At 38.5% G+C, this 26,685-nt stretch overlaps 1 protein-coding gene across 1 annotated transcript in view; it reads left to right on the top strand.

The window, feature by feature from the left end:
- Positions 1–26,685, top strand: part of VPS41 (VPS41 subunit of HOPS complex) — a 110,016-nt gene that overhangs the window by 46,042 nt on the left and 37,289 nt on the right. The window contains 5 exon segments of the mRNA XM_032679926.1: positions 4,149–4,211; positions 5,283–5,348; positions 17,520–17,639; positions 21,189–21,335; positions 22,517–22,583. Of these exon segments, the coding sequence (XP_032535817.1) occupies positions 4,149–4,211; positions 5,283–5,348; positions 17,520–17,639; positions 21,189–21,335; positions 22,517–22,583 (463 nt within the window).

Below are 26,685 nucleotides of genomic sequence, written 5' to 3'. Positions count from 1 at the left end.
ACGAGGACAGTGACTCTGTCTTCATTTAGTGAAATAGCTATTTTGGATATATGTGTGTCATTACGTGCTATACAAGGCAGTCTCAAGTATGGTCCTGATGCCAGGGCTAATTCTGGTGATGTTTTTGATACAGGGCTGGAGTATCACAAGTATAATATGCAACATATTTGTATTCATAGCGTCCAGAGACATTGATGCTTCACCGTATTCTACACCGAAAAACTCATCTGGAGATTTGAAAGATCTGGGTGATTTAGAAGTTAGACTTTCCACCTCACAAACCTTTCCCAGAAAGGATTATGTCCGTGAAAGAATCCACCCCTAAAATTTGTTTAAATGCATACTTGTGTGTTGTGATACTCTGTAAGAAAATGGCAGATTACTGGACAGATAGTGTAGCACTCCTTACTACAGTGGGAGTGTTGATAATGTAAGAATTTAAAACACCTGTATAAATTGCAAAGTCTTTATTAACTTGGTGAAATAAGTAAAAATGGTGAAATCCTTTTTTAAAAAAAAAGGGGGGGAAAAGAAAACGTGAAGCAACTTGGTTTTCTTAAATCAGTTTTAAGCAAAAAAAGGGCTATAATACAAAGCTGGATTGATGGAAGTATTTTCTACCACTTAATGAAGATATGTCCTCTTTTGCAATAGGCAGAGTGCATATCCAGTCTGATAGAGATGGAAACCATTTGTCTTCTTGAGGGAAGGCCTTAGGATGAGAATCTCCTCCTCATATCTGTTCTGCTGTCTGATATATTTTATTTTACTACTTTTTTCGGGTTTTTTGGTCTCTCAAACTAGATTTGATCTAGTTGTGTTGGCTGGGAGGAGAGCACAGCAGCACTGTACAATTCTCTAACCCTCTTGTCAGTCAGCATCCAGACCTAATGTGAAAACCTGACACTTGTATGTCATATATGTCCAACAAGCGCTTGGGAGCTACTTGCAGCTTTTCTGTACTGCACATTTGGTTCTTTGAAAAATCTTCCTGTCCGATGGACTTAACTGCAGCTGGTCACCACTGGCATGGAAAGGAAGAGAAATCAAAACCAACACCAGCCCTCGAGTCTCGCTGCTGTTACTGTATAAGAGAATTTTGGTGCTTGAATAAATAGCAAGGGAATCAGGCTTGCATCTTCAGAACTGTGGAGATCTTTTAGGTTAGTTTTTGTGTGTTAGTTTTGTATGTAGTTAGTTGTACGTTGTCTTGAAAAACTTGGATCTGACTCCCAATTTTGCTAAAGGTCTCGTGTCGTTACATAAGAGCAGTGTAATTTTCACCCTTACTCTGGCTTGTAACTTTTTTTACATGAAGAAATATAAATGCTATTGAAAACCCATTGTTTGCATTTGTTAGTGTCATCTTTAATGCGTGTACCAACATTGATGTTAAGAAAATCCATGAAGTATTACACTGATCATTTTTCAAGAAATGCCACTTGTAGATAAAATGTTTTTGTTTGCCTGCCTTTTGATCACTGAAGGTTAGTTACTTCTTCCAAGTGTGGAAGCAAAGAAACAGCTAAGTCTGGATGCACTGGAATGGTGGGTTGTGGATATTTAAAATTGGACAGGACTAGCAAAATGTAGTGGAATCACAAAATCCTTTCTCCAGCTACCTAAGAGCATCATGAGCAGAGTGAGCATGGAAAGTAGAAATAGATAAATCCGATATAGGTTTGTAATATCAAAAGAATCACTTTCTTTCTGAAGAATATAGGACATTAGGAAGTAATAAACTGTTATATGATGTCCCTAGAGTGAACATAACATGTATTTTATGCTGAGTTGTGTTTTCCTTTTAAGTCACTCCACTTTGTTTTCATACTCTTTAAGAAATATCATATGGCTGCATTCAGTGAAGTATTAGCAAAATGTTGAGGACATTGTTGCTAATTCTGCTTAATTAGTTTTAATTTGAGAGGGCTGTTTTGTTATGTTTGAGGATTCTGCTTCCACAGAATTTGCATTGTTATGTTTTAATTATGTATTTTCTTTTTTTTTTCTTTCTTCTCTCGGCTCTATTTTGGATTGGATATGCTGTGCCAACTGATGAAAACAAAAACCGAGAAAGCAAAATCCTCTAGACATCAGCCCAAAGCTTTTCTAGGCTTATAGCCAGGACCAACTTAAATACAACCCTTTGGTTGGCTTACATAATCAGAGCTTTGTGATACATCTTACAGTCTGCAAATATTGATTTTTCTAATCCTTTGGATCAGTAGCGCAGCCCTACACAGTGCATGCAGAAGTATTTTTAAAGCACGTTGTTAGAGGCAGTATATTCGCTAATGAGTAGTGGACTGAGCTGATAATGCTGCTTAGGAGATGTATCCAGGAGACAAACTTGAAAGGGAGATGAGATGGTTTGAGATGTTTTAAACTTCACTGAGACTGCTGAACTTTGAGCCACTCCGAGGATGGCTTAGTTCCTTGCTGATAGCTTAGTTCCTCTTGTAGTTTACCTAAAGTTTAATGTTTTTACTCTGTCTCCTTGACTATCTGAAGGAATTTTGGGGGTTCTTGTCCTTGGAACTGATCTTTTAAAGCCATTAAGCCTCACTTTTTGAGGCCCATTACTGGCATTTGCTGACATTGTTCTGCAGGTCTTTATCTAGGGGGATTTATATTTTTTTATTACTTTTTTTTTTTTAAATTTTTTCTCCCTGAAGCAATCATGGTTGAGATGGGGAGAAAGAAATAAGGTTAAAAGTTCTTTTAAAACTTTTGAGTCCAATCTGTTGAACATGTAGAGGAGAGTTACTGAAGGGATTACCTTTTCCAGAAAAGAAGGATATTTTCTAGAAAATAATGAGAGCCTGTCTGAAAGCCTTCTAAAGTAAATTTGCTGTCAGATGCAGTTTTCCTGCTGATCGCTCCATGGGATGCTCTTTTTTCTCTTTTCTCCCACCATTGGTGTCCATCCCTCCTGAGATGATTTTGTTTCAGCAGCTTGTGACAACATGTAGAAACCTCTTAAAATCATAATGGAAAAGCAAAACAGTTATTATTCTTTATGGAAATCATAACTAGTAAATTAATTACTGATTCCTGGCCATAAGTCTTCAGCCCTGTTTTACTCCTAAGTTCTGCAGGAACTGGGTTGTCAACTGTCCCATCTGAGAGTTGGGGAAGGGAACGTTGCGTATTGAATGAAGAGACACGAGTCCGAAAGAGGGTTGTACTTAAAAAAATCATGAGAAACCCTATTCTGTAGTCATAGCATCTAAATCTAATAGTATTTCATAGCATTTGATACCTCTGTACTTGTTTTATAACTAAAGGCAAGAAAACATTTAAAAAATCTGTTAATTCTCTTGGCAGCAGAAACAATTTTTTTTTATTTAATGTTGAGGCTTCTTCAGATGGATTCATTCTGATAGATATTCTGATTGCCTATGGTTACAACTTCAGTTCTGACTGTTGATACATCAACATAAAAGAGAAGGAAGGAGTCTTCAGAGAAAGACATTACCACTGGTCATGGAATAAAACAAAATAGCACTGAATGCACTTGGGAGGAGGAGAGGATGCCAAGAAATATATTGTCCTTGGATTTCAGTCTAGTTTTGCTTTATTGTCACAAATTTCTTTTCTTATGTAAACCTTGTATTGCTTGGAGGGGGAAAAAACCCCCTTACCATTCTTTCTCAGAAAGGAAGAATTTTTAATTTATCTTCTCCTGAATGTTTTTATGTTGCTCTTACCGTACTTAGGTTAGTATCTGTTAAACAGATTTGATCAGCCTAAAGCAAAAGGAACTTGCAGTTTTTACTGTATTTGTAAAAAAAACCAGAACAGAAAAATCCCAAAACCAAAACACACACACACACAAAACAAACACAAAACCCCCCACAATAAAAACAAACAAACAAAACCCAAAACAAAATCCAAAAAACCAAGGAGGAAAAAGATTCAAAAAAGTACTTTTGTACTGCTGCAAATATTTAGAGAGATGCCACAGTAGAAGATCAAGCTGTATCAGTTATCTCTGAATTGTTAATTTTGACTTCTTTTCCATTAGGAAAAAAGATATAACTGCTAGCATTCAACTGAACCTTCTAGCTATTAGTTTTTTACATTCAATGTTAATTGTCAAATGGTTATTAGGTAAACATTTTTGGCTTTTCAATGTACTTTTTCAGGTGCAAGTGTTTGGATTGTATTCAGCAGAAGAGTTTCATGAAACATTTGACTGTCCTATTAAAGTAAGTGCTTGTTTTAATCTTTAGTAATTGTGGTGGTGTTGTCTTTTAATAACAGAAAGGTCGCATTCAGTCTAAATGAGAGAGAGGAATACCACCTCCTTGCAATGTTATTCAAGTCACTAGAAAATAGTTTTCTATCTCAATATAAAAGCTTTTGATCTGGTTAGGTAGTAAGAAAGCCCATCGTGGTTTTGTAAGGAGTATTATTGAATTTTTCAAATACAAAAGGCAAAGTGAAATTGTCCTATTTCAGCTGTCGCCAGTCTCAGCATAATTCCTTCTTTATAGATTTGTGATACAAATTCTGAGGATTCTGCTAAATGTGAGGGCAATATTTTGCAACCAGGCAAATGGGCAGGGATGCTGATGTACCTTGTCTGAAGAGAAAACTTGAGTTTTACTCTACTTTAGAGATGTGTGTCCGCCTGGCTGTTGAAAAAGGGAATATCTAGTGGTTTTTAGCAAGAAACATTTCTTGCATGAGGAAAGGTGGTGTGGGCAAATGATTGTGTTTTGCTGCTTGGTGTCTCCCATGTTGCAGCTGCTCTTGAGGGCGGGGGGAAAGGGACGGGGTCATTAAGTTTTCACACGTGCCAGATGTGACTCGCCTCCTAGGGCCTCTGCGGCTCTTACAGCTGGATCTCCTGCACTTGACATGGAACATGTAAGGCAAAGAAACTGTTTAAGACGTGTTGTTAAGACGTACACAGTGTTGTCCTGTGACAGGGCTGAAGTGTGTGTGCCCTCTAGGCAGGTCCCAGACAAGATTTAATTGGGGTAACCCTTGCACACAGCAAGGGTTCTGTTTGGTCCTAATTCTACTGCTTGCTATACAGAAAAGTAGCTTCAGTGTAATGTGGTTCTCAGTGTCAGACTTGTCATATACCATATAATTAGAAGAATTTTCTTCTAGGAAAAACAGATGTTGAAACAACTAGGCTTTACTTCAGAGAAAGAATTCACCTGTAATACTTGATGATTGGCCAAGGGTTATCTAGTTTAAAAAGTGATGTGGCGCTTCATGTAAACTCTTATTTAATCCACAATTCTCTCCTTCCCCCTCATCCCCAGATTGTTGCTGTTCATCCTCAATTTGTAAGATCCCACTTCAAGCAATTTGTAACAGGAGGAAAAAAGGTAAGCAGTCCTAGTGTAATGAACTTCGGCTACCTTTAAATAGTTTTTTGAAATGGCTCAGAAGGCTACGTATGTGATTTTTAAAACCTAGAGCAAAGACTTCTGCTTTTTCCTTTTAATTATGCATTGTATTCCAAACCATTCTTATTTAATTTATTTTATTTATTTTATTTAATTTTATTTAATTAAGACTAATTCCAGGGGAAGGGAAAGTGCACTTTTTATGTTAAAAACGTATTGCAACAAGTCGAGCTTGAGAGTAGAAATACTTCTGTGTATATAGCCTGAAAAACAAGTCATATTTCCTAGGCCAGATTTTCTCTATTTTAATTTCTTGAAGTGGAAGCAGAAGTTTGTGCCTTAATATTGATCTTTACAAGGCATGTTGATCTTGTTGTTTGGGATTTTTCTTTTGCTTCACCTGTGGGAGATTTTTTGGGGTGGAGTTTTGTTTGTTTGATTTGGGGATTTAAGGCAAAAAAACCCAAGTATTTTCATCAGTTCTTATTCATGGTATGGATTTTGTTGTTTGTTTGTTTGTTTTTAAAGGAATCAAGGAGAGCTTTTGATAGAGTAGACCTCACACCATTCTCAGCATTTTTATCTGTGTACGTAGTCTTCCATTTGGATCAGCTGGTATTTCAAATGTGCGTTAAGTTTCTTCTTAGTGTATGGTACAATTCTGACTTTCAGATTGCAGTTGCTTCCAGGTCCTACAAGTATCTTATATCACATGGCATATTTTCAGTCAAAATATAAAAAGTTCTATTTAGAACAGTTTCTTAATTCATGGAATTTTCTGTTACCTTCTCTTATAAATTGAGTATGAACAAGCCTCACTTACACGTGCATCAAACCAAGTGCCATGGTTCTCCCTTACCAGCATGTAAGAAATACAGACTCCTAGTGCTGAATACAACTTAATTTTCAATTAACAGTTCACTGTGTTTCAGAGCATAACTGTGCTTTATTTATTTAAGTGGCATGTGCTGGACAGCTTTTTCTGGCTGGTAGAAGTTGGTGTTGTCCTTAAAATAATGCACAGTCAGTGGATGTCTGTGTCAGCCACCAGTTTGTGAAGCTTTTTTGTGCTGATAAAAGGGTCACGGAAAGAGAGAAGCAAGAAATTAATAGAACAGGGCTCTGTCAGGTGGTAAGAGAGCTTGCATTCACCTGATGCTGAACAGAAAAAAACATCAGGGAGTTAACACATTCTCTTTGGTTATCTTTGATTACTTGACAGGTTGTTTTATATTCTGTCCTCTGGGGAATGATATACTCATTCTTAATACATTCATTTTTTGCTGAGGAACTTTCCCCTTCAGAAAAACTTTAATTGACATCTTAACATAAGGTATTTAGCATTGAAATAAATGTCCCTCGACACATGGAATTTGATTTTATTGGTTCATAAAACCAACAAATAAAAACTCTAGCCTTGTGGTAGAAACCTTACCCCTTTTCTCCTCTCCTCCAAAAGGAGCCTTTATAAAATAACAAAATGCTCTTTGAAAATTCCACCTACTAATGTATCTATGATTTATTTCTATTTGCTTTTTCTGAATATTTACACTTTTCCTTAACTGTAAAGCCAATGAGTAGTAGGGGGGCAACAGGGAGTGTCCACAAAGGTGAGGCTGAAGCATACAACCTCAGGCTGTGGACCTCACCTCTCTCTCCCTCTGTCTGGAGATTGTGCAGCTGGGTGAGCTCCTTCAGGGAGGGGGACAGGACCTCCATGGCTCCTCACATCTCTACTCTTTTAGCTTTTGCAGAAACACAGTGACTTCATCCCTGATAGCTAGCAGTGGTGAAAGGCATGCTGCCTGTCTTCCCCACAAATGCCAAGGCAGGGTTAGCAATAAGGGTATCCTCATTTTGGATCAAGCTTAAAAGAAAAGCTTTGTTTAAAGCTCTTATGCTATCACAGAATATGCTCAGCTGGACTCACCAAATCCAGCTCGTAGCCCTGCGCAGGACCATCCCAAAGAGTCACACTATGTGCCTGAGAGTATTGTCCAAATGCTTCTTGCAAGAACTTCCCTGGAGAATCTGTTCCAATGCCCAACCACCCTGTGGGTGAAGAACCTAAACCTCCCCTGACACAACTTCGGCTATTCCCTTGGTTCTTGTCACTGGTCACCACAGAGAAGGAATCAGTGTCTGCCCTTCCTCTTCCCCTCACGAGGAATTTGTACACTGCAATGAGATCTCCCCTCAGACTCCTCTTTCTCCAGGCTGAACAGACCAAGTGACCTCAGCTGCTCCTCATACAGCTTCCCCTCAAGGCCCTTCACCATCTTCATTGCCTTCCTTTGGATGCTCTCAAACAGCTTAAAATCTTTCCTATATTGTGGCGCCCAAAACTGCACACAATATTCAAGGTGAGGCTGCACCAGTGCAGAGCAGAGCAAGAAAATCCCCTCCCTCAACCAGCTGTCGATGCTGTGCCTGATGCCCCCCCAGACACAGTTGGCCCTCCTGGCTGCCAGGGCACTGCTGACTCATATTCACCTGGCCATTGACCAGGACCCCCAGGTCCCTTTCTGTGGCACTGCTTTCCAGCATCTCATTCCCCAGTCTGTATGAACATCCAGGGTTGCCCCATCCCAGGTGCAGAATCCAGCACTTTCCCTTGTTGAACTTCATATGGTTGGTGATTGCCCAGTCCTCTGAGGTACATTAAAAAAATATAGTGTGTGTTGTGTGAACTCTTCGTCCTAAGGGTTACAGGGTCTCTATCTTTGTTTTGTTGTTCTGGGAGATGGTGACATAATGTATATTAGCATTTTAAAAGCTGAGTAGGTTTTTTTAGTTGTTTGCTAAGATAATTTGAGCAGATAAATGTATCCAGAAAGAAATTTCATCAATTTCTCAAACCCCTCTAGTTCCGTTATAATCATTGTTGTCTCAGAATAAAAGTAGGATGTTCTTGATTTCCTACTTGAATTTCATACAGATTTTGGCTTACAGTGAAACAAAACAAAGAAGCCAAACCACACATACACAAGAACTTGACCCCCTGACCTTAACACTCTGTTTTGTCTCATCTCAGAAGATGTGCTTAAATTTATTAAATTTATTAATTTTATAGCTAGCATCTGCCTCAGTAGAATCTGCAATGATTGGAGGAGAGCTGCTGTAAATTACCACCTGCTTAATTTTTTGAGAAATATACCATTCTTCATAATGATATAAAATGTGTGAAAAATACACTTTCCAGTTCAAAGACCCACTGTGGCTGGCCATCCTGAAAATATTCAAGAGAGACAGAGAGGGAAAAAACCGTAAGTGACATGCTTCAGGGATGCACAGTGCAGGTCCTCAGTTCCCAGCACAGGCGGATATCTGGAACTTGGGTGAATTGGGTGAATTGTTGTGTAATACAGAGATTTGCCACATCTTAGAAGCTCAGCCTGACCTAAGGCTGACTTAAGAGCGGTACTCTCTAGCGTAGCTATTTAAATCATTGTTGTAAGCTTAACTCTACCATGTTTGTACAGTTGCTTAACTAGGCAGGTACTCAAGCCCTTTAACAGCATTTTTTCTCTAAATTGTATTGTGAACTAATTAACCAATATAAATTGTTTGCTTACTAAAGTGCTAGTTTTTAGAAGTAAAGAACTTCCATTAAGCTTGAGATAATATCATTGCCTTCTGTTTTGGGTTAGAAAAGCTTATTTTGCCCCCTTTTTAATGAATGAATGTTACCTCTGCCTAGAAATCACTGTAGCAGTGAGAAGCAGTAGGTACCACACTAAAAAGAGGCGCTTCCCTCCTCCCCATCTCTGCAATTAACCACAGCACCATTGTGCTGACTTGGCAGATGATGGTAACCCTGAAATAATAATATCGTGTATTGTAAATAACAGGGCATGTCTGTCCAGAGCAGACAGTACAGCTCCAGAGTAAAGGAAAAGACAAATACTGTACTATTGAAGGCCATAACCTTCTACCTTTTAAAAAAGGGTCTAATCTCAGAAAATAACAGGGTAAAAGCCAAGTAAATGAGGGTGCTAAAGCTGAAAACAAGGTGTTCTTGATTTAACTGTTAGAGTGCTGGTCTTTCCCAATGCATCAGCTAAATGAACATTATTATAAACTCCAGGTATCGATTATGTCCTGAGGGTTAAGAGACAGAACTAAGAAAGAAGACTGAGGAATATTTCAGTTCCAAAGTCAACATATCAAATTACTGCATCTTATATAAAGATAACTTAGTCAAGCAGGACAAGTTGAGATTCCTCTCTTAGCAGAGGCCTCAATGAGACTCTCTATTTCATGTTGTGATTAACATCAATAACTAGACAAATAGATTTTTGTAGTAAAATTCCTAGGAAAGTGAGTTGTCTGGAGTGATTGAGTCACTCTGCTGAATGTATACTAATGAAGGGGTTTTCTGGGGGTTCTTTACCCAGCATGGTAGTGGGGACACACCACAAATTAAGCAAATGAATTCTGAAGCCATTATGGGGGTACTATATTCAGTGTCTTAAAGGATTGGGTCTCCTCATTTGCCTAGGACATGCATTTTGTATAATAAATATTGATTTGCATATCTAATCTGAAACATTTTAAGGGATAGAGAACCAAGATAAAACTGCAGATTTACTCTGTGACTGTTAGCAATCTCATCTTTAAAGCTGTCTGTATCTATATCTACATAATATATTTAGGGGGGTTTTTCTAATATGTATGTATGGTGGAAATATGTATAAAACCATATTTTTATAGTGTCTGTGTTTCTTTCGCTGAAGAAGATACTGTATAAGAACTGTTTTACAAATACAGATCATGTTTGTCCCCTTTATCCTTCCAGAATTAACATTTGAACATATTGATGTTTGAGCTTAAACATTAGACTCTTTTTTCTTTGTTTGTTATAAAAGCAGAGAGAACTTTGTGTTACCTGGGGCAAATTTCTCATTGTAAAAAAAATTAAAAATACTATTTCAATGTCAGAATTCTGGCCTGGACCAATGATGATTCCTGCCTGAGATGCAAAACAAGATAACCTAAATTCCTTTCCACTCCAAGCAGAGCAACAACATATGTAGAGAAAGGATAGTAACTGCGAACAATGCACAAACGGGAAGAGAAATAGCATTCTTGGGGATCTGTGACTGCTGTTAGGGTAGTGGAATTTGTATGTTAAAGTCAAGTCTGCCAAGGAATGTCTCAGATTTTTTTTTAATTGTCTGCTTTTTAGTGTCAGCAGATGCACTTTGCTTGGTGAGTAAGTAGATGACCTTTACCTCTGAACCCTATGATATGTACTTCATAATAACTGGACTACTTTGACAAATTATTAAATTGTCAGGATGCTGTTTGCAGCACAGTCCATTTTTAGAAAGCAGATAGTCAGCTGTTTGGCATTATGTTGGGTAGAAGAGTACCAGACAAGAAAGGCAGATTGCTTTGTAAGCTATAAAATGTCAGTCAGTAAATACTCAAAGTGAAAAAAGAGTAAATACTATGGCAATTTCTGTCCACGCATTAGATAATTTACCATAAGTAGGAAACAAGCTGTAGCAGCAAGCAAGCCACAATAATACTGCTCTGTGATTTCCTTGGTGCGATGTATAGTGCCCAGATGTATTCAATATTATTGAGCAGATGAGACCTTGCACATATAGTATGTAGTGTTCACATAATAAACCTTTTTTTTGCTTACATTTCTTGTTTATGATTATTTGGATGTGCATTTCTTCTTTATTGCTAAAAAAAAATTCTCCTTTTGCTATAATAAATTTGGTTTGTGTAAAGAGAACAGATCATAGTCCTATGTGCATGTAATCTATAGTTGTGTGTTTTGCAAATGTCTGTGTAAAACACTTTTTTCATTGCCCGAGGTGGCAAGCAAAGAGGATCTAAATGTATGAAATGTGTCTCTCTGCCTACAAGACTGCAGGATTTGCTTTCCAAGGTGTTAATTCTGTAGCTCTTTGTGAATAGGCGACAGCTGGAATCTGGCAGTTGAGTTATTAAAAGTACAGCCTAATAAAAGTCCTATGGCATTTGTTTGTATTAAACATCTCAAAATTTCTAGTTTCTCTGTCCATGAACTACAGCAGTAGCTCCTGTTTCGTCTGTCACTGTTGCCATCGCAAACCTCCTGATGCTGCTGTCTGCCTCTGCCTCCTTGCTTGATTTCCCTTGACTGCACCTGCTGCCCTCCTCTCTGTTCACACCCCAGCTCCTTAGACAACATTTTATGACAAAATTTTAAAAGCTCATCTTCAATAGAAAACTTGAGGTTTATATTATTCTCTGCCTCGTTTGAGCTCATCCAGTCTATCAGCTGTTCCAAACAGAAAAGATAATTTTTTATTGTTGCTATATGTTTTCCTAGAGATGCACTAGTAAACAGTAAGTCTTCATGCAGCATGCTGTTCTGTGTTCCTCTGTGGTATCTGCTAATCTTGACTGTGCCTGTAAATGTTGGTTTTATGCTGAAAACAATAAATAGCTGTAGTGATCACTTGTAATCATGGAAGTAGCATTTTAGGTTTTTGTGGTCTTGCCTAGCTGAGGTGAGAGTTGATGACAGAGGTGCCAAAACACAGAACAAATACCACAGGTAGGCTCACCTTTCCACTTAGGCAGACAAAGAACAGGACAAGGAAATTACAGGGACTTTTTTCAGTTACAAAATGGTGAATGGAGTGGTGCTGAATGGTGCTGCATCCAGTTGGCGGCCGGTCACTAGTGGTGTCCCCCAGGGATCAGTGTTGGGCCCAGTTCTATTTAATATCTTTATTGGTGATCTGGATGAGGGGATTGAATCCACCATTAGTAAATTTGCAAGTTGGGGGGGGCATGTTGATCTGCTGGAAGGCAGGAGGGCTCTTCAGAGGGACCTGGACAAGCTGGAGAGATGGTCTGGTTCCAATGGCATGAGGTTGAACAAGGCCAAGTGCCAGGTCCCGCACTTTGGCCACAACAACCCCATGCAGCACTACAGGCTGGGGACAGAGTGGCAGGAGAGCAGCCAGGCAGAAAGGGACCTGGGAGTTTGGATTGACAGGAAGCTGAACATGAGCCAGCAGTGTGCCCAGGTGGCCAAGAAGGCCAATGGCATCCTGGCCTGTATTGGGAGCGGTGTGGCCAGCAGGACCGGGGCAGCTATTCTTCCCCTGTACTCAGTGCTGGTGAGGCCGCAGCTCGAGTGCTATGTCGAGTTCTCGGCACCTCAGTTCAGGAAGGATATTGAGGTGCTGGAGCAGGTCCAGAGAAGAGCAATAAGGCTGGTGAAGGGACTTGAGCCCAAGTCCTATGAGGAGAGGCTGAGGGAGCTGGGGTTGTTTAGCCTGGAGAAGAGGAGGCTCATGGGAGACCTCGTCACTCTCTACAACTACGTGAAAGGAGGTTGGAGCCAGATGGGGGTTGGTCTCTTCTCCCAGGCAGCTATCAGTAAGACAAGAGGGCACGGTCTTAAGCTGTGCCAGGGGTGGCTTAGGTTGAATATTAGGAAAAAATTTTTTACAGAGAGAGTAATCAGACATTGGAATGGGCTTCCCAGGAAGGTGGTAGATTCTCTGTCCCTGGAGGTTTTTAAGATGAGACTGGATGTGGCACTTAGTGCCATGGTCTAGTAACCATGGCGGTGCTGGACCAAGGGTTGGACTTGATGATCTCAGAGGTCTTTTCCAACCTAGCTGATTCTATGGTTCTATGAAAATGAAGTTTCAAGCCTTTTCTTCTGTAAAACTCCTTCAGATCTTTACACAGAAGGTGCTATGTTAAAACAAAGTACTGGTGCTGTGCATAGTGCTTCAGTAAAAGTATGTTTGCTTTGAAATTTCTGTGAGAACAGATATCTTTTATTTCAGTATTTTGAAGGCAGTAAGTGGTAGTGAGATGAAATTGAATTGAATTACTTTGCTGTGTTGATACTACCAAAGCTGCAATCATTGGCCTCTTTGTTCAGAGGATTGGGAATTCCTCTACATAGTTTAAAGACTGGGATTACATGTAATTAGTGTTAATGCTAATTGCATGATAGGCTCCATTAAATCCAAGAACTCTCTTTTCTATTTAGCAGTTGCACTCTAAAGTAGAGTTTTGAGCTCTTTTTGGGGTAGGCTAATCTCCTGTCAGTGAAAAACACAGAGATGTAATCACTAATCCAAGAGAAATATATCCACTTGTTTTTAAAACCAAAAAGTGTCCTGCTCTATCCTCTTGTCTCACACATTTCAGTGTGTCACTTTTCTTAATGATCCGGTTAAGATTCGGAAAAATAATTAGTGAGCTAACAAAAGATTGCAGTGTACTATGAAGCAGTGTGGGTGGGGACCCTTGAAGTCAAATGTTATTTTATTTTAGCTGTATTATGGAATTGCAGTCCATGCAGGATACACTGGAAGTGCACTACTGTATTGTATGTAACAAAGGACTAGAAAGTTTTATGATAATAAATGAAAAAAGGGAAAACCATAAACTCTATTGCAGAGAATGCAAGAAAGTGGGATTTGGGCTGCTGTTGAAATATAAGTACTGTAAATGCTGACTGCCATAATATGGAATTTATGGGAAATAAAGCCTTAAAATATTTTTCCTCTACCAAAAAGAGGGGGAGGTGGTAGGAGGAACCCCTCCAGAAACTGTGGATTTTTTATGTGCCTAGCTTCTTTCGAAGTTTTAAATTATTTTCTGGTATGACAAACATTTCAATGTGGAGACAGAAAGGAAGACTAAGAAGTAAATTAGTCTGCTTATTTTGAGAGATGCATTCAGTAGATAGCAGTTCCAAAACACATAGGAAAGTTCTGGGTTCACAAATTCAGTTTCCAGGTGTCATTGCTCTAAATACACAAAATGTGATTTATTTATAACATTAAGTAAATATAAATAAAATAAATCACATTATGTGTATCAATAGCATGCAGATAATTGCATTGAAGATAAATTAGTAAAGCACATTTTGAGATTACATGGGGTTTTTTTGAAGCCACAATGTTGAGTGCCCTTTGGCCTCAGTGTTGGACCTATTGCACTTGCTGATATGAAACCAGAAATTCAGGGTGTTGTAGTGATTCATATTCACTTTCCATCTTTATTATAGGTAATAGCAGCCTGATGACTTCTACTGCCTTGGTCTGAAAATTTGATTAGAATTGAGCATAGACAGAAGCGGGATTTTTCAGATTTTTTCTCCTCACCAGTTCTTTCTCAGAAAACTTACTTTCTTTGCAGTTTGTTACTCAGTCATGAAAACGCATAATGTTCACAAACCATGAACAGTAACAAAAAAGTGCAAACTGTCATACCAAGTTCATTCTGGATCTTGCATGTAATAAAAATACTTAAATCCTGATTCATTCGCAAGCAGAAAAGATTCAAAGTTCAATTAATATAATTGACATCAGCCAGTTTTAACCTTTCACATAGTCCACGTCAGTTTTTGCAACATTGTTCGGTCAGTCTCAATAAAGATACCATGTATTTTGCTGCTGTCTTTGTTGGGTGGTATTGAAAGAAGCATCCAAGCAACAGTTCTTTTTCTGTCGAGCTTTTCCTCAGGGGTTCGTAAACTAGGAAAAAGTAATTTTCAAGTCTGGATCAGCACATCTCTTAGTCTTTAATGACATCCTTAGCTTCTGAGTGGAGATAGTACAGGCTGACAGCTCCTGTGTGTCTCATCTACCTACCAGCCTTCTAATGGGAATCCTTCTGCACGTCACTGCCTTATGAGCATAGATGTTACCTCTGCTTTCAGTGGCTCGCCATGGTTGCTGTAAAATAGCATATTTTTTAAGAGTAACTGAGTAGCCTTTTTGTATATTGAAAAAATATCTGTGCTGTCTAAAAGGTGGGCCTTCATGTGAGCTGTGTAAAGGGCATGAAGTCGTTTTGCTTGAGTGAGAAGTGTGGTGTCTGCAGCATGCTTTACACAAAAGTTTTTCAACAGACTATCCTACCTGGCGACTGCTTTAAACTGTTGGAGAAAATTCTTGTCTTCTGATGCCATCTCGTGGCTTCAGAGGAGAGAGGCAGTCTGTGTAATTGCCGTTAAGAGTCTCTGTTTTGCTAAAAGATATTATTTTAAATAACCAGTGTCCTAGCATTTGACATATTTATTCAAATACAAGTGGCAGGAAACCTTCTATAAAAAAACATCTACAACTGGATCTTAGATAGGAAATACTAGCAACATGAGTACTCCATTTAGGTTTTAGCATGGTAGAAATCCTTGCAGGCAGCAATTTCACACTTTCCAGTGTAAGGTGTTAGCTTGAGTTCAAGTTGTGCATATGTTTGTATGAGGGTGTACTCATGAAAAAGTTGACAGAACTGGTACCTTAGATTATTATCTTTATAATTGCTTCAACGTGTTACTTAGATATCCCTCCAAGTGCTGCACTTTGCATCTCTCAAAGTGATTCCGTGTAATCCTATTAAACAACTTTCTGAGACATACAGGAACCGGTATGGACTTTCAGGCTGGCTGCATGTAGTTTGTAGTTGTAGTGGTTTGGACTTTGTTTTCCCCAGAGGCTAAGAAAGTGGTAGCCCCCAAGGGGTGGAAACCCCTGGAAGTTTTGAAATTCTGTCCAATGAGCGCTCCTGCAAAAATGTAAACATACCACAACCAAACGGAAGAGAAGAGTTGTAGTTTTTTGAGATTAGAAGAAGTAGCCATGTTGTGAGCCACGAGAGGAAGAGGCTCTGAGCCCCTCGGGGCCTCTGGGCCCCCCCCCTTCAGCCCCAGTTGGGGGCTGCAGAGACTTGGAACAGTGTTAAGCTGGACTATGTGTCTGTAGCTGTGAGCTGGAGGATGTTTTCCATCGTGAGTGAGCAGAGACAGAGCAGAAGCGGCGGCAGCGTCCAGAGGTTATGGCTAAAAGCCAACTGATAAGACCTAAACCAGAGAAGCAGCAGAAACAGCATGCTAACCGGCAGCAGAGAACAGAACTAAGTTTCTACAGAGGGAAAGCTTGGGGGTAAGGACTGTAAAACTCCCCTAAAACTTCCTTGGAGATCCCTCCAAAAATGGAAAGGGTGGACTCTTACTGATTAGAAGTCCTAAATGGGTAAAGGAGCTGAGAAGCTCGGTCGTCCTGAGAGCTCAGCCAGGACGGTGTGTGGGAGGTTGGCCTTGGGGGCCCTCCCTTGCTGCAAGCTACAAAGAAGCTCACAGCCTGAGACAGGGCACAGAGGCCCTGCAAGGAGCTTGAATCTCCTGAAGATACCAGACCGTCACGAAGACCCCCTGTGCTTCGTGATATGACGTGGTGATACGACCTTTGTCTGGGGTGACGAAGTCCATGAAAGACCCCTCGGTTGGTTGGCGATGGGGCCACAAGGGGCTTGGATTCCCCCTCGTGTGTGCTGGCAGAGATCCAGCTATCAGCTGCTGCAAGAAAAGAAGAGAGGGCCTGCTACCTTAGAGACATTGCTGCTTCTGAGAGCTGAAAGGATCTCTTCCTTCTTTCACTCCTGGACTTTTATTTGGAGGGGAGAAGAGATCTGATCCATTGTAAATACTTATGTCATAGTAGAGATAGCTAAGGTTGTATATAATGTATTGTAGTATTTATTTGTATAGTCACTGTAATATATTCCCTTTCCCTCACTTTGAGTCTGGTTGTGTTTTGTCTGGAAAAACCCATCTCACATTGGGTTGAGATGTGGGAGGGGGATGGAGCTAGGGAATTGGATTTTGGGCTATCTCAAACCATGACAGTAGTTTGGTTTTTCTTTGCTGATGCAAAGCATGTCGTAACATCTCCTATGCATTTAGATATTCTAAAATACCTTCCTTATTTGTAGAACCTGGGATTACCAATCTCTCAAGTTTTACGACCAGCAGCACTTGTGGTACAGTGCAGTTTGCATGTGTGGGACTACAACACAGCATCTCTAGACCCCTATGAAAGGCTGTGTAGTTCCACATGGAGCCAAGCAAAAGGTCACAGGCTTGGGGATCTTTGATAACTTTCTTTGACTACCTGTTTTTTGGAGGGAAGAAGGAGCCTATGTTGAGATTGGTGGATAGGTGTGAGGAGGCCTGCTTTTCTTACCAACTTTCTGAAGTGCTGTCACTAATGCTGCAGGCATAAGTTCTGAAATGTCCAAAAAAAGTAAGATAGAATGAAGAAAAGATACTTCCCGCATTTGCATACAGCACTGTGTCACAGAAATATTTATTGTTGCACTTCTTCATAGTTGCTGTTGTATGAGAGAGGCTGGATGAATAGATGGAAGCCTTCGGTTTTACATGAAGGGGAAGGAAATATAAGAAATGTGAAATGGAGAGGACACTTAATTGCTTGGGCCAATAATATGGTAAGTATTTGCCACCTCCATTAAATGAACAAAAATATCTCTGTGTTACAATGATTATTGAAATTTTTCTATGTTTGTTTCCATGTATTCCATTGAAAAATGATACATTTGAAGAATCAGGTATAAAAGGCATTGAAGGATAGTGGTTTAGATGCCATTTCTTTGTAGAAATTTCTTCAGGCATTTCCTGCTGGATAGTCAGTGTTCTCCAATATGATTACCACTTTTGAAGAAATTAGGAAAAGTAGCTCTACATACCACTGTTGGGAATGGTCATTAGTGTATGCTCTTGCACATTAGAGTTTTGACCAGTACAATTTATTGAAGCAAACTGAGGAAGAAATGTCAGTGTAGCTATTCTTTATATAAATAATAGAACATCTCCATTCCTTGCCACCCCTGGGGAAGAAAACCCAAAACTATCTGGATTATGTAATTTGTACTGAAGTGACATTGTCGTGCACTTTTAATGTTGCAGATTATTTAAAAATATAGTAATAATTTATCATTGTGTCAGGCCACTAGAAAAGGCTAGACTTAGGAGAAAATAGGCACCTTTTCTAAGTGTAATTACACTTTTCTAAGTGTAATTTGTATTTTAAAGGAAACCTTTGCATTCATTCTGAGTGTTGCATTTCACCTATCACTATATATCTAATTGATGGGTCACGATCCATGTTTTAAAGCTCAGCAGTGAGGGATATGTTTTTAAGTGTGTATCATGTCTAAATTCCAAAGTATTTTTTTAAATGTGGTGAAAGTACTTCTGAAACACTAACTTTTTTTCCTTCTATTATTATTCCATCCTAAAGGGAAGCATTTATTAAAATATTTTAAAGCCATTGTTGTTTTTTATAACTTTGATATAAAATTGTTGCAGGTGGACTTTTGTTTATTTTGCTTGCCTTTAATAACTCTATTTGAATGGAAGCTTCATTGAGGGTTTGATTGACACAACATTAGCTTTTTTGAAGGTTTTGTTCTTTTCAGAGCCATACAATTAAAATATGTATTCTAGGTGAATCTGCTGGGGATGGATAGGACAGTTGAGGAGAGCTATCCCTAGAGATGATATGCCACATCAGAACACAGAATACTAATAAAACGTTGAGAGCCATCTGTCAGAGATGAAAAGCCATGGTCAGGGCCTATCTTTCAAGGAAAAATGAAATGAAACTTGCCCTCCGAAAGATTAATATATTTGGTTATTGGCCTTTCCCTTCCCCTTTACCCCCTTTACCTTTTTTAAATTTCCTCCATCCTCTAGCAAGGTTTTGTGTTACACCTTTTTCTTTCAAAATCAGACAAAATCTTTTGTAGCCTTGCTTCTTACTGTCTTTCTGTGGCTACCTAGTTTTTATTTTCTTAAGCCCTTTTGGTTGGTGGGGCACACTGTGAGAGCTTTTTAGACTTTGGATATTCTGAGGTTATTTAGGCAAAATGTAATTCTGCTTATCAGATGCTCAGGTAACCCGTGTTGTTTGCTGCTGTGCCCTCTTGTCCTTCTTCCATGGCAAAGAGTGTAAGTTTTACAAACTGAGATATCTGAGGACCAAATCTTGAGAGGCATTTGGCTGCCTGACTCCCATTTGATCAAGTTGACTTTGGAAGTCCTTTCAGTTCGTTATGCAAATGGCATACTTACTGTTTAAGGAGAAGCTGCTGCCCAAGCATTCTCACACCATTCAAGGAGTCACATACACACCACCTCAGACTGTAACTGCAGATGCCCCTTTTGACCCTTTGCTCACTTCTTGTGCACCTGCTCACTGGCAGAGCATGGGAAATTGAAAGTCCTTCATTTAGAGTAAGCAATACATAGCAACAACTAAAAACATCAGTGTATTATCAACATTATTCTCATACGAAATCCAAAACACAGCACTGTATACCCACTAGTAAGAAGAAAATAATTAATTCCCAACAAAAAGCATATCTAGGTGTAAGTTCACAGTTTGCTGCCTAAGACTTCAAAAAATCGAGCTACTCATGCCAAGCAAATAAATGTAAGCAAACAGCATACTACATCACAATATTATAACTCTAAATAACTTACTCTTATTTAAAACTTATTACATTAAGCAACCTATAACTATAGAGGATCCTACACTGTTGATTGGGAAGGCACTTTAAACATTAAAGGTAGCCTATCCCATGTAAGATTTGCTTCCTTGTAGAAAAAGAGAAGTTGTGATATGGGGTCACTTTTACCTGAAAATGATCCTTGAAGACAAAGTACTAGGATTTATAACGATTTATAAAAGGCAACTTTATTAAAATGCAGTTCAAGCAAGATTAGAAATTTTATCGGATAAGTGTAGAAAACACAAAACATAAGCTCCTTGTTTATGTTAACCCAAAGATCTGGGCTCTGTACTTTGCAGATGCGATGTGCAAGTTGTTGTTCTTTTGTTTTTGAAACCTTGATGACTGCTAACTGAAGAGAAGTCAATAGGAGTGTCTTTCGTGCCCATAGTTTTTCAGTGACAAAGATCACTGAAAAAAAACCTTCAACCACCCTCATACCACTTACTGTTCCTTGTGATTAAACAAAAAAAAAAAAGGCAGCGAAACCTGGCTTAGACCATGACCATCCTGTGTTGACTCTGACTTTCAAACAGTTGTATCTGTGCAGCTGGGGACACAGAAACTCATGGTGCAGGGAACAGAAAGAGGCAGAGGAATCTTTTAAATCACTTTTGTCACTAGAAAAATACTAACATACTGTGGCATCCTGGACACTGACCTTTCAAGATCCTTTCCATTTCCTTTTCTGTGATTCTGAGAGTTGTTCTTTAAGCCCTATGACCAGAAAAGAAATATTTTATTTTGGAGATTTTTGGTTTAAATTACTAAGAACAAGTCATTACTTAACATGAAATTAATCTCCATTTTGCTATTGAAAAGGTTATAGCTTCACCTTGTCTAAATGGCATGGAAAAACCTGATTAATGACTCTTTTTTTTTCTCTGTCAAATGACTTTAATCTTTCTTTTTTTAAACTTTTTTTCTGTTAGTTTAGGAGATTCCCTGAGGACGCAGTGAAAAACACAGCATACAAAACCAAACAGTGTTTAAATATGCTTGCTTTTCTATTTTAATATAAGAGTAGAAATGCATTTCCTGAGAAGTATAGATTGGACTCATTTATCTTAATGAGCTGTTGCTTTTCTTTTCAAGGTGGAAATTTCTGTGTCTCTACAGGGGCTTTTGTGGAAAAACTGAGATTTTTTTTTGTTTCTCCAGGAGTAGCACCAACCCAATGAAATGAACTGGTGCATGACTAAAATTGCTAATCTGTCACTCATTCACTTATGATGTCTTTTTATTTGGCATGTAAATTTAAAATATCTAAATTACTCTGATCCCTTTACTCCTTTTGTCACCTTCTGGGTTACATGGGTCTTTGTATCAACACTTTTTTCTGTTAGCACACTTGGCCCTACCCTGAAATTTACACTCTGTAAACTGCTCTGGCTGCCTTAGGTACAAAGTGGTGAGTAGGAGTTTGTCATACATAATAAAGTTCTCTTGCATTTAAACTTTCAGGGCGTGAAGATACTTGATATGATCTCCAAGCAAAGAATTACCAATGTGCCTCGAGACGACATAAGCCTTCGCCCAGATATGTATCCCTGCAGCCTTTGCTGGAAGGATAATTTAACGCTGATTATTGGCTGGGGAAATTCAGTAAAGGTGCAATTACCTGTCTTTGTAATAAATGCTTGCTGTTATCACAGACAAACAGAGGATTATTTCTGAAAAGCAAAGACAATCGAAAAAAATAGAATTTGGTTTGACTACAGTGTTCAGAAGTCCTACTGCCTTAGAAATGTCATTGGAGTGACCCTTATGAGAAGGAGGAGTGATAGACACCCAGCGGTCAGACAGATCTCTGTGTGTGAGCATGCAGTGAATGTAATCGTCAGGGACATTTCGCTCCTCTGTGCCTTGAAGAGATTTCCTCTTTTAAAAGGTTGTAGTGTGCTATTGAATTCATTTCTTTTGATTAGCATTAAGGAAGAACAACTTACCATGAGATACTTTTGGAGGGGATTGCTTTGGGGGCTGAGGAGGTTGTGGCTGCTAAAACAGCCACATGATTTTGGTCAACCATGGGAAAAAAAAGGTGGAGTGGGAGGACAGGCTGCTTTGGGTTTTGTTCTCTTTCAGCAGGGCACTGGCATTTTGAACTTGTGTGCTGCAGACTATGATTTTCTCAGAGCAGCACCTGACGTGAGTTTGTTACAAGCCTGTTAGCTCTTTTCTAATAACAGACTGCTGCATCACTGCACAGTGGGAAATTAAAAGTGCTTGGTAGGAATAGATGGAAAGGGAGGGTAAAGTGGGGTAGGTGACGTGTAAAAAGCTTTTGGAGCATTAAACTTAGAGTTTTACAAATGAGGAGGTTTGTCCTAAGTTTGGCATCTGTCGTCGTGCTTGTGTTTGTGTGTGCTTCACAGCATTTTGATTATTTGCATTTATATGTACATACTCTACTGTTACTGAGTAGCAATAGCAAACTCTTACTAAAATTGTAAGGTAATGAGATGCAAAGGGTGAGAAGACACCAAGATCAAACTCACATATATGCTTCTATGAAGAAATCACAGTGGGCAGGTATTTTCAGATTTCTCTTGTATGGTACATCATCCTTCTCCTCCCCCAGAATATTTATAGTGCTGTGAACTACAGCCACAACTTTCCCATGTGTTTATCAGTGGTGCATCATCACTGTTTCACAACTTATGTTTTTCAAAATAGTGAAATGCATGTTCAAGGAGTCCCAGAAATTCCTTTTCTTATTGAGGCAGCATTAGTATCATTTTAGGAGTTACAGTTCATTCATCATAATGGTCTGAATCTCTGTTTCCTAGATCTGCTCAGTAAAAGAACGGCATGCCAGTGAAATACGTGACCTTCCAAACCGCTACGTGGAAATAGGTATGGTTGTATGAAAACACTCGTTTTCAAACTTATATAAGCTTTAAAGGTCTGTTTTCACATTCTAGCCTGAAAAAACTGTTACAGTTTGAAGGCAACATGTAGTTGTAACATAAATGTCACCTCGTTTTTAGTTGATGAGGTTGTCATATGCCCTCTTGCATAGGTGTGAGGTTTGGGGTTTTTTTAGAGAGAGCCTTAAGTTCTGTGATCATCTAAAATCAGAGATACTTGTGTGAACAGTGGATGCCTTAACTTTCCCTTCATACAGATTCCTTCAGAGAACTTGGTTTTTCGTCTTGGTTAAATGATTGATGGTCGGTGTAGTAGTAAGGAGATTTGATTATGTGTTGTTTGACTACACTTGTAACTTTTTTCTCTTTTTTCTTCTTAAAATCTCTGGTATAGTTCTAAGAAATGAATTTAAATTTCTTTTTGTTTCCTTTTTTGGCTTCTGAATTCAGTATTCTCCTTTGTTTTCTTATTTGTCTCTAGCTAATGTGATGTGAATAAATTTCATTATTGCTGATGAATGGAGAAGGTCTTGACAAAATATGTTTATGAAGTAAAGTGTAAAGTGGAATTCAGGGAAAATTTGGAAGGGAAGTGGAGATGTAAATAAAAAATAACAACTGTCCTCAGAAGCATCTACTGGGGAAAGGAAGTATCTATGAACAGATAGTGCTGGGAAGATAAACAGGCCCTCTGGGACTCTGCAGATCAGAGTGAGCAAGTTTGTAAACTTTGGTGCTCCCTTGACTGTAATAACATGAGATTGTAGATAATTGTGTTCAAGCAAGAATCTGACTCGTGTCAGATTGTAATGGTGCATGGCATGAGTGTTTGTATACTCTGGTTTCTGATTTCAGGAAAGGACCATTTTAAAATAGCTTCTAAATCAATTAAGAGACTTGTTAATTTCTGTGAGGACTCTCGATACTGAGAGATGGTAGCATGCCAGACAGTTAACTGAGACCTGTTTAAGATTACATAGTCCAAAAAGATTATTTAATAGTAGAATTCTAGGATATTTGATAGAATTTTATCAAGAAAAAACTCAGTCATAAATCTCAGATCATATATATAATGTTTCATGAAAGTAACTTTTTTATCTTAAAATTTTTATTCTACAGTCTTCTCTGTGTTCTCGAGGACTGGTGTTTTATATCACTTAACCTGTTAATGATGAGCTTGAGATTTTTCTTTCTGGTTTTAGGTCAAAGCGCTGAAGTGGTTCTGCCAAATGCTGTCAGGAGCACTTATTGGAACTTGGGTATTAGATTGGGAGGGAAAAGAGAGAGACATTATTTGTTCAAGTCTCAGTATAAATTAAAATAGCCTTCGATTTAGTCACATAGAAGGTCTTCTTGACAGCAGTATGTCATGACATAACATCTATTTCTATTTCATTTCAACTTTATTTTTCAAAGGCATAGCTAGAAGGTCTAGTATTATACCAGAGCAGCAACCAGTATAGTTTTTTTGCAAGACCACAAATATCCTAAGTGGATGCATAAGTTGATAGACTTTTGTAAAGAATTTACAGAAGGCAAGAATATCCTTCAGATATTTTGATTCGTAACATCTTGTCAACATACTTAGGAAAAATGAAACCCTTAACACAGTATAACTTTTGTTTTGTTTAGCGGTGGGAGGTTTTTTCACAGTGGTATCATAGCTAAAACTGCGATGGCATTGGTAGATCATAAATGTTTCTTCAGAAGTTTGCAGCCCAGTGAATAAGGAAACAGTATTTCCTGCATTGCAAGTTAGGTGTGTAGGATCCTGTTTAACAAAGTACCCTCTGATCTTCCGTTTCTTTCTTAAGAAATAGCTATACTCATTCTAAGGATACAAATAATTACGGGGATACAAGGATACAAATATCTACTGGGATGCCAAACCAGACAGCCCATAATGTGGGAAAGTTACACCACTGAACTATTCTACCTGCTTTATTTTAAAGAAAATAATGCTGTGATTATCTATAAGAGAAAATAGATTACTTGTATGGGTCTCATGCACTGAGATCTGTGTGGCATTGCTAATTTTATGTACCTCTTTCAGTATATTAATGGTGCTTTTCTTCAGTAATCTTTTCCATTGTCTCTGCTACAGTTCATTACCTCTGTGTGTCTTCATTCACTGTCAAAGATAAACTCCAGTGAATGTTGCTATTTTAAATGTATGTTAGCTGAGCAGATCCTATCAGTTTAGCTCTGTCAGCTACCACTGTGAAGTAGTGTATTGATTAGAAAGTATTGGTATTGAATTACAGGCTTAATGTGGACTAAATGCTGTTGTGATCCTTCTTGAAGAGTGCTTGACCTCTGTGCTCACTCCTGAAGTGAGTACAAAAGCTGTAATGCTGCACAACTTCTGTCCAAACAGGGAACCCTTCCTCAACTGGAGCCTGTGAGAAGACTGGTTGCTAAATAGCTAATTAGCACTTTTCAGTTAATACAATGCCTTCAAAGGGAAATGGATTGTCTAGTCTTCCTTGCTTTGTCTGTATTTTGTATACTTCTATGGAGAAGTACTTTCTGCCTCAGATTGTTAGTGATAGCAGAAAATAGAGGTGAACGCTGAAGTCTGTAAAAGACTTCAAGTTGACTGGAGACTTCCTATTCAGTTTATTTTTGCCCAAATTTTTTCTGAGGAGTATCATCTTAATTCCAGGTAGCAAACAGGCAGCAATGTCTCTTGAGCACTTGTCTCCCATAGCATTCCACCATAGTCCCCACAAGGCATATTTCTGGATTAAAAATTGCATGTTTTAAGGCCATGCTTGTAACAGCACATCTGTATGTTTTCTGAGGAAATGGCTGCATAACTGCATGGCAAGTTAGCATCACACATTGAGATTGCACATTTTAATCTGAAAAGAAAGCATGGGAATATTTATTTTGTTTTTTGTAAAGTGAGATACTGGGATCTACTGCACCAACATATGTCTCTTTATATAGACAGAACATAAACTTAATTGATTTGTGTAATGATCAGGAAATTAACTTCATATGGTGATTTATGCAAATATTTCATCGAAGCAAGTCTGCTATACTCTGAGAAGCCAAAACAAAAAAAAAGGAAAACTGAACTTAGTTATATAGTTCATTCTACTTAAATTGTTGTTCATCTCTTTTGCCACAAGCCAAGCCTATAATTTATAAATTTCTTCATAAAACGAGTCAAAATTCTTCAAGATTTTGACTTTGTTTTCTTCAAACCTAAGAACTTCTGAGCCCCAGAATTCTTCAAGTCTCAATATTTTCCCAGTTGGTTAACAAAGTTTTATCAGTTCAGTGGAAAAAAGAGCTTTCAGAAAGTCAGCTTTGAAGCTTAAGTGATACTTATGTGAGGTCTTTTCTTGTTCTCTAGTTGGAACTGAAGTCACATACTGTTGAAAAAAAAACAAGAAAAGTTTTTATATTTTATATCAAATGCAACTCCACAATATAATACCTAATCAAAGCATCCCATTTTATATTGTATTTTGTTTTGCATGAGTTACCTAGCTCAGTAAAAAGCACTGGTGGTGGAGATACCATCTTGAGAACACTTAAGGGTATACTGTACTGTGGTCTATAGCAAAGACTGCAGATTTTGCAGATGTATTACCTGAAGTAGCTGGTTAAAGGGTAATTTGGGAATGCACAGTGGCATCACCCCAGGAACTAACAATGCATCATAATTCTAGGTAATCTGGGCCAGTTGATGTCTTGTGGTCTTACTGCTGTTCACATACAAGTGGCCTACCTAAAAATTAACTTGCATGTTGGCTTTTCCATTTCTTTCATGCATTATATGGAATTAAAAAAAAAAAGTTCTCCTTTTTCTCCATACATTAATTTTCATGTTAATTCTCTGCATGCTGGTTCAGCTTCCTGCTTACTTTTCTAGAAGGCAATGTTGAAACATTGTGTCCATTGAAATCAAAGGCAAAACCCTCTGACTGTAACCAGAACTGTACTTTATAAATCTGCTGTGGAAAAGCAGGAACGCTTTTTGAGGTTTGACTAAACAGACTCCTTTTAGTTTCAGTTCACTGCATGTGTGTGGGTCTTTAATTCCCAGGGGAAGTGGCTTTATAGAGTCTGGGTAA

Source organism: Chiroxiphia lanceolata, chromosome 1 (genome assembly GCF_009829145.1).
Source record: "Chiroxiphia lanceolata isolate bChiLan1 chromosome 1, bChiLan1.pri, whole genome shotgun sequence".
NCBI lineage: Eukaryota > Metazoa > Chordata > Aves > Passeriformes > Pipridae > Chiroxiphia > Chiroxiphia lanceolata.
This window is presented reverse-complemented; position numbering and strand designations above follow the sequence as displayed.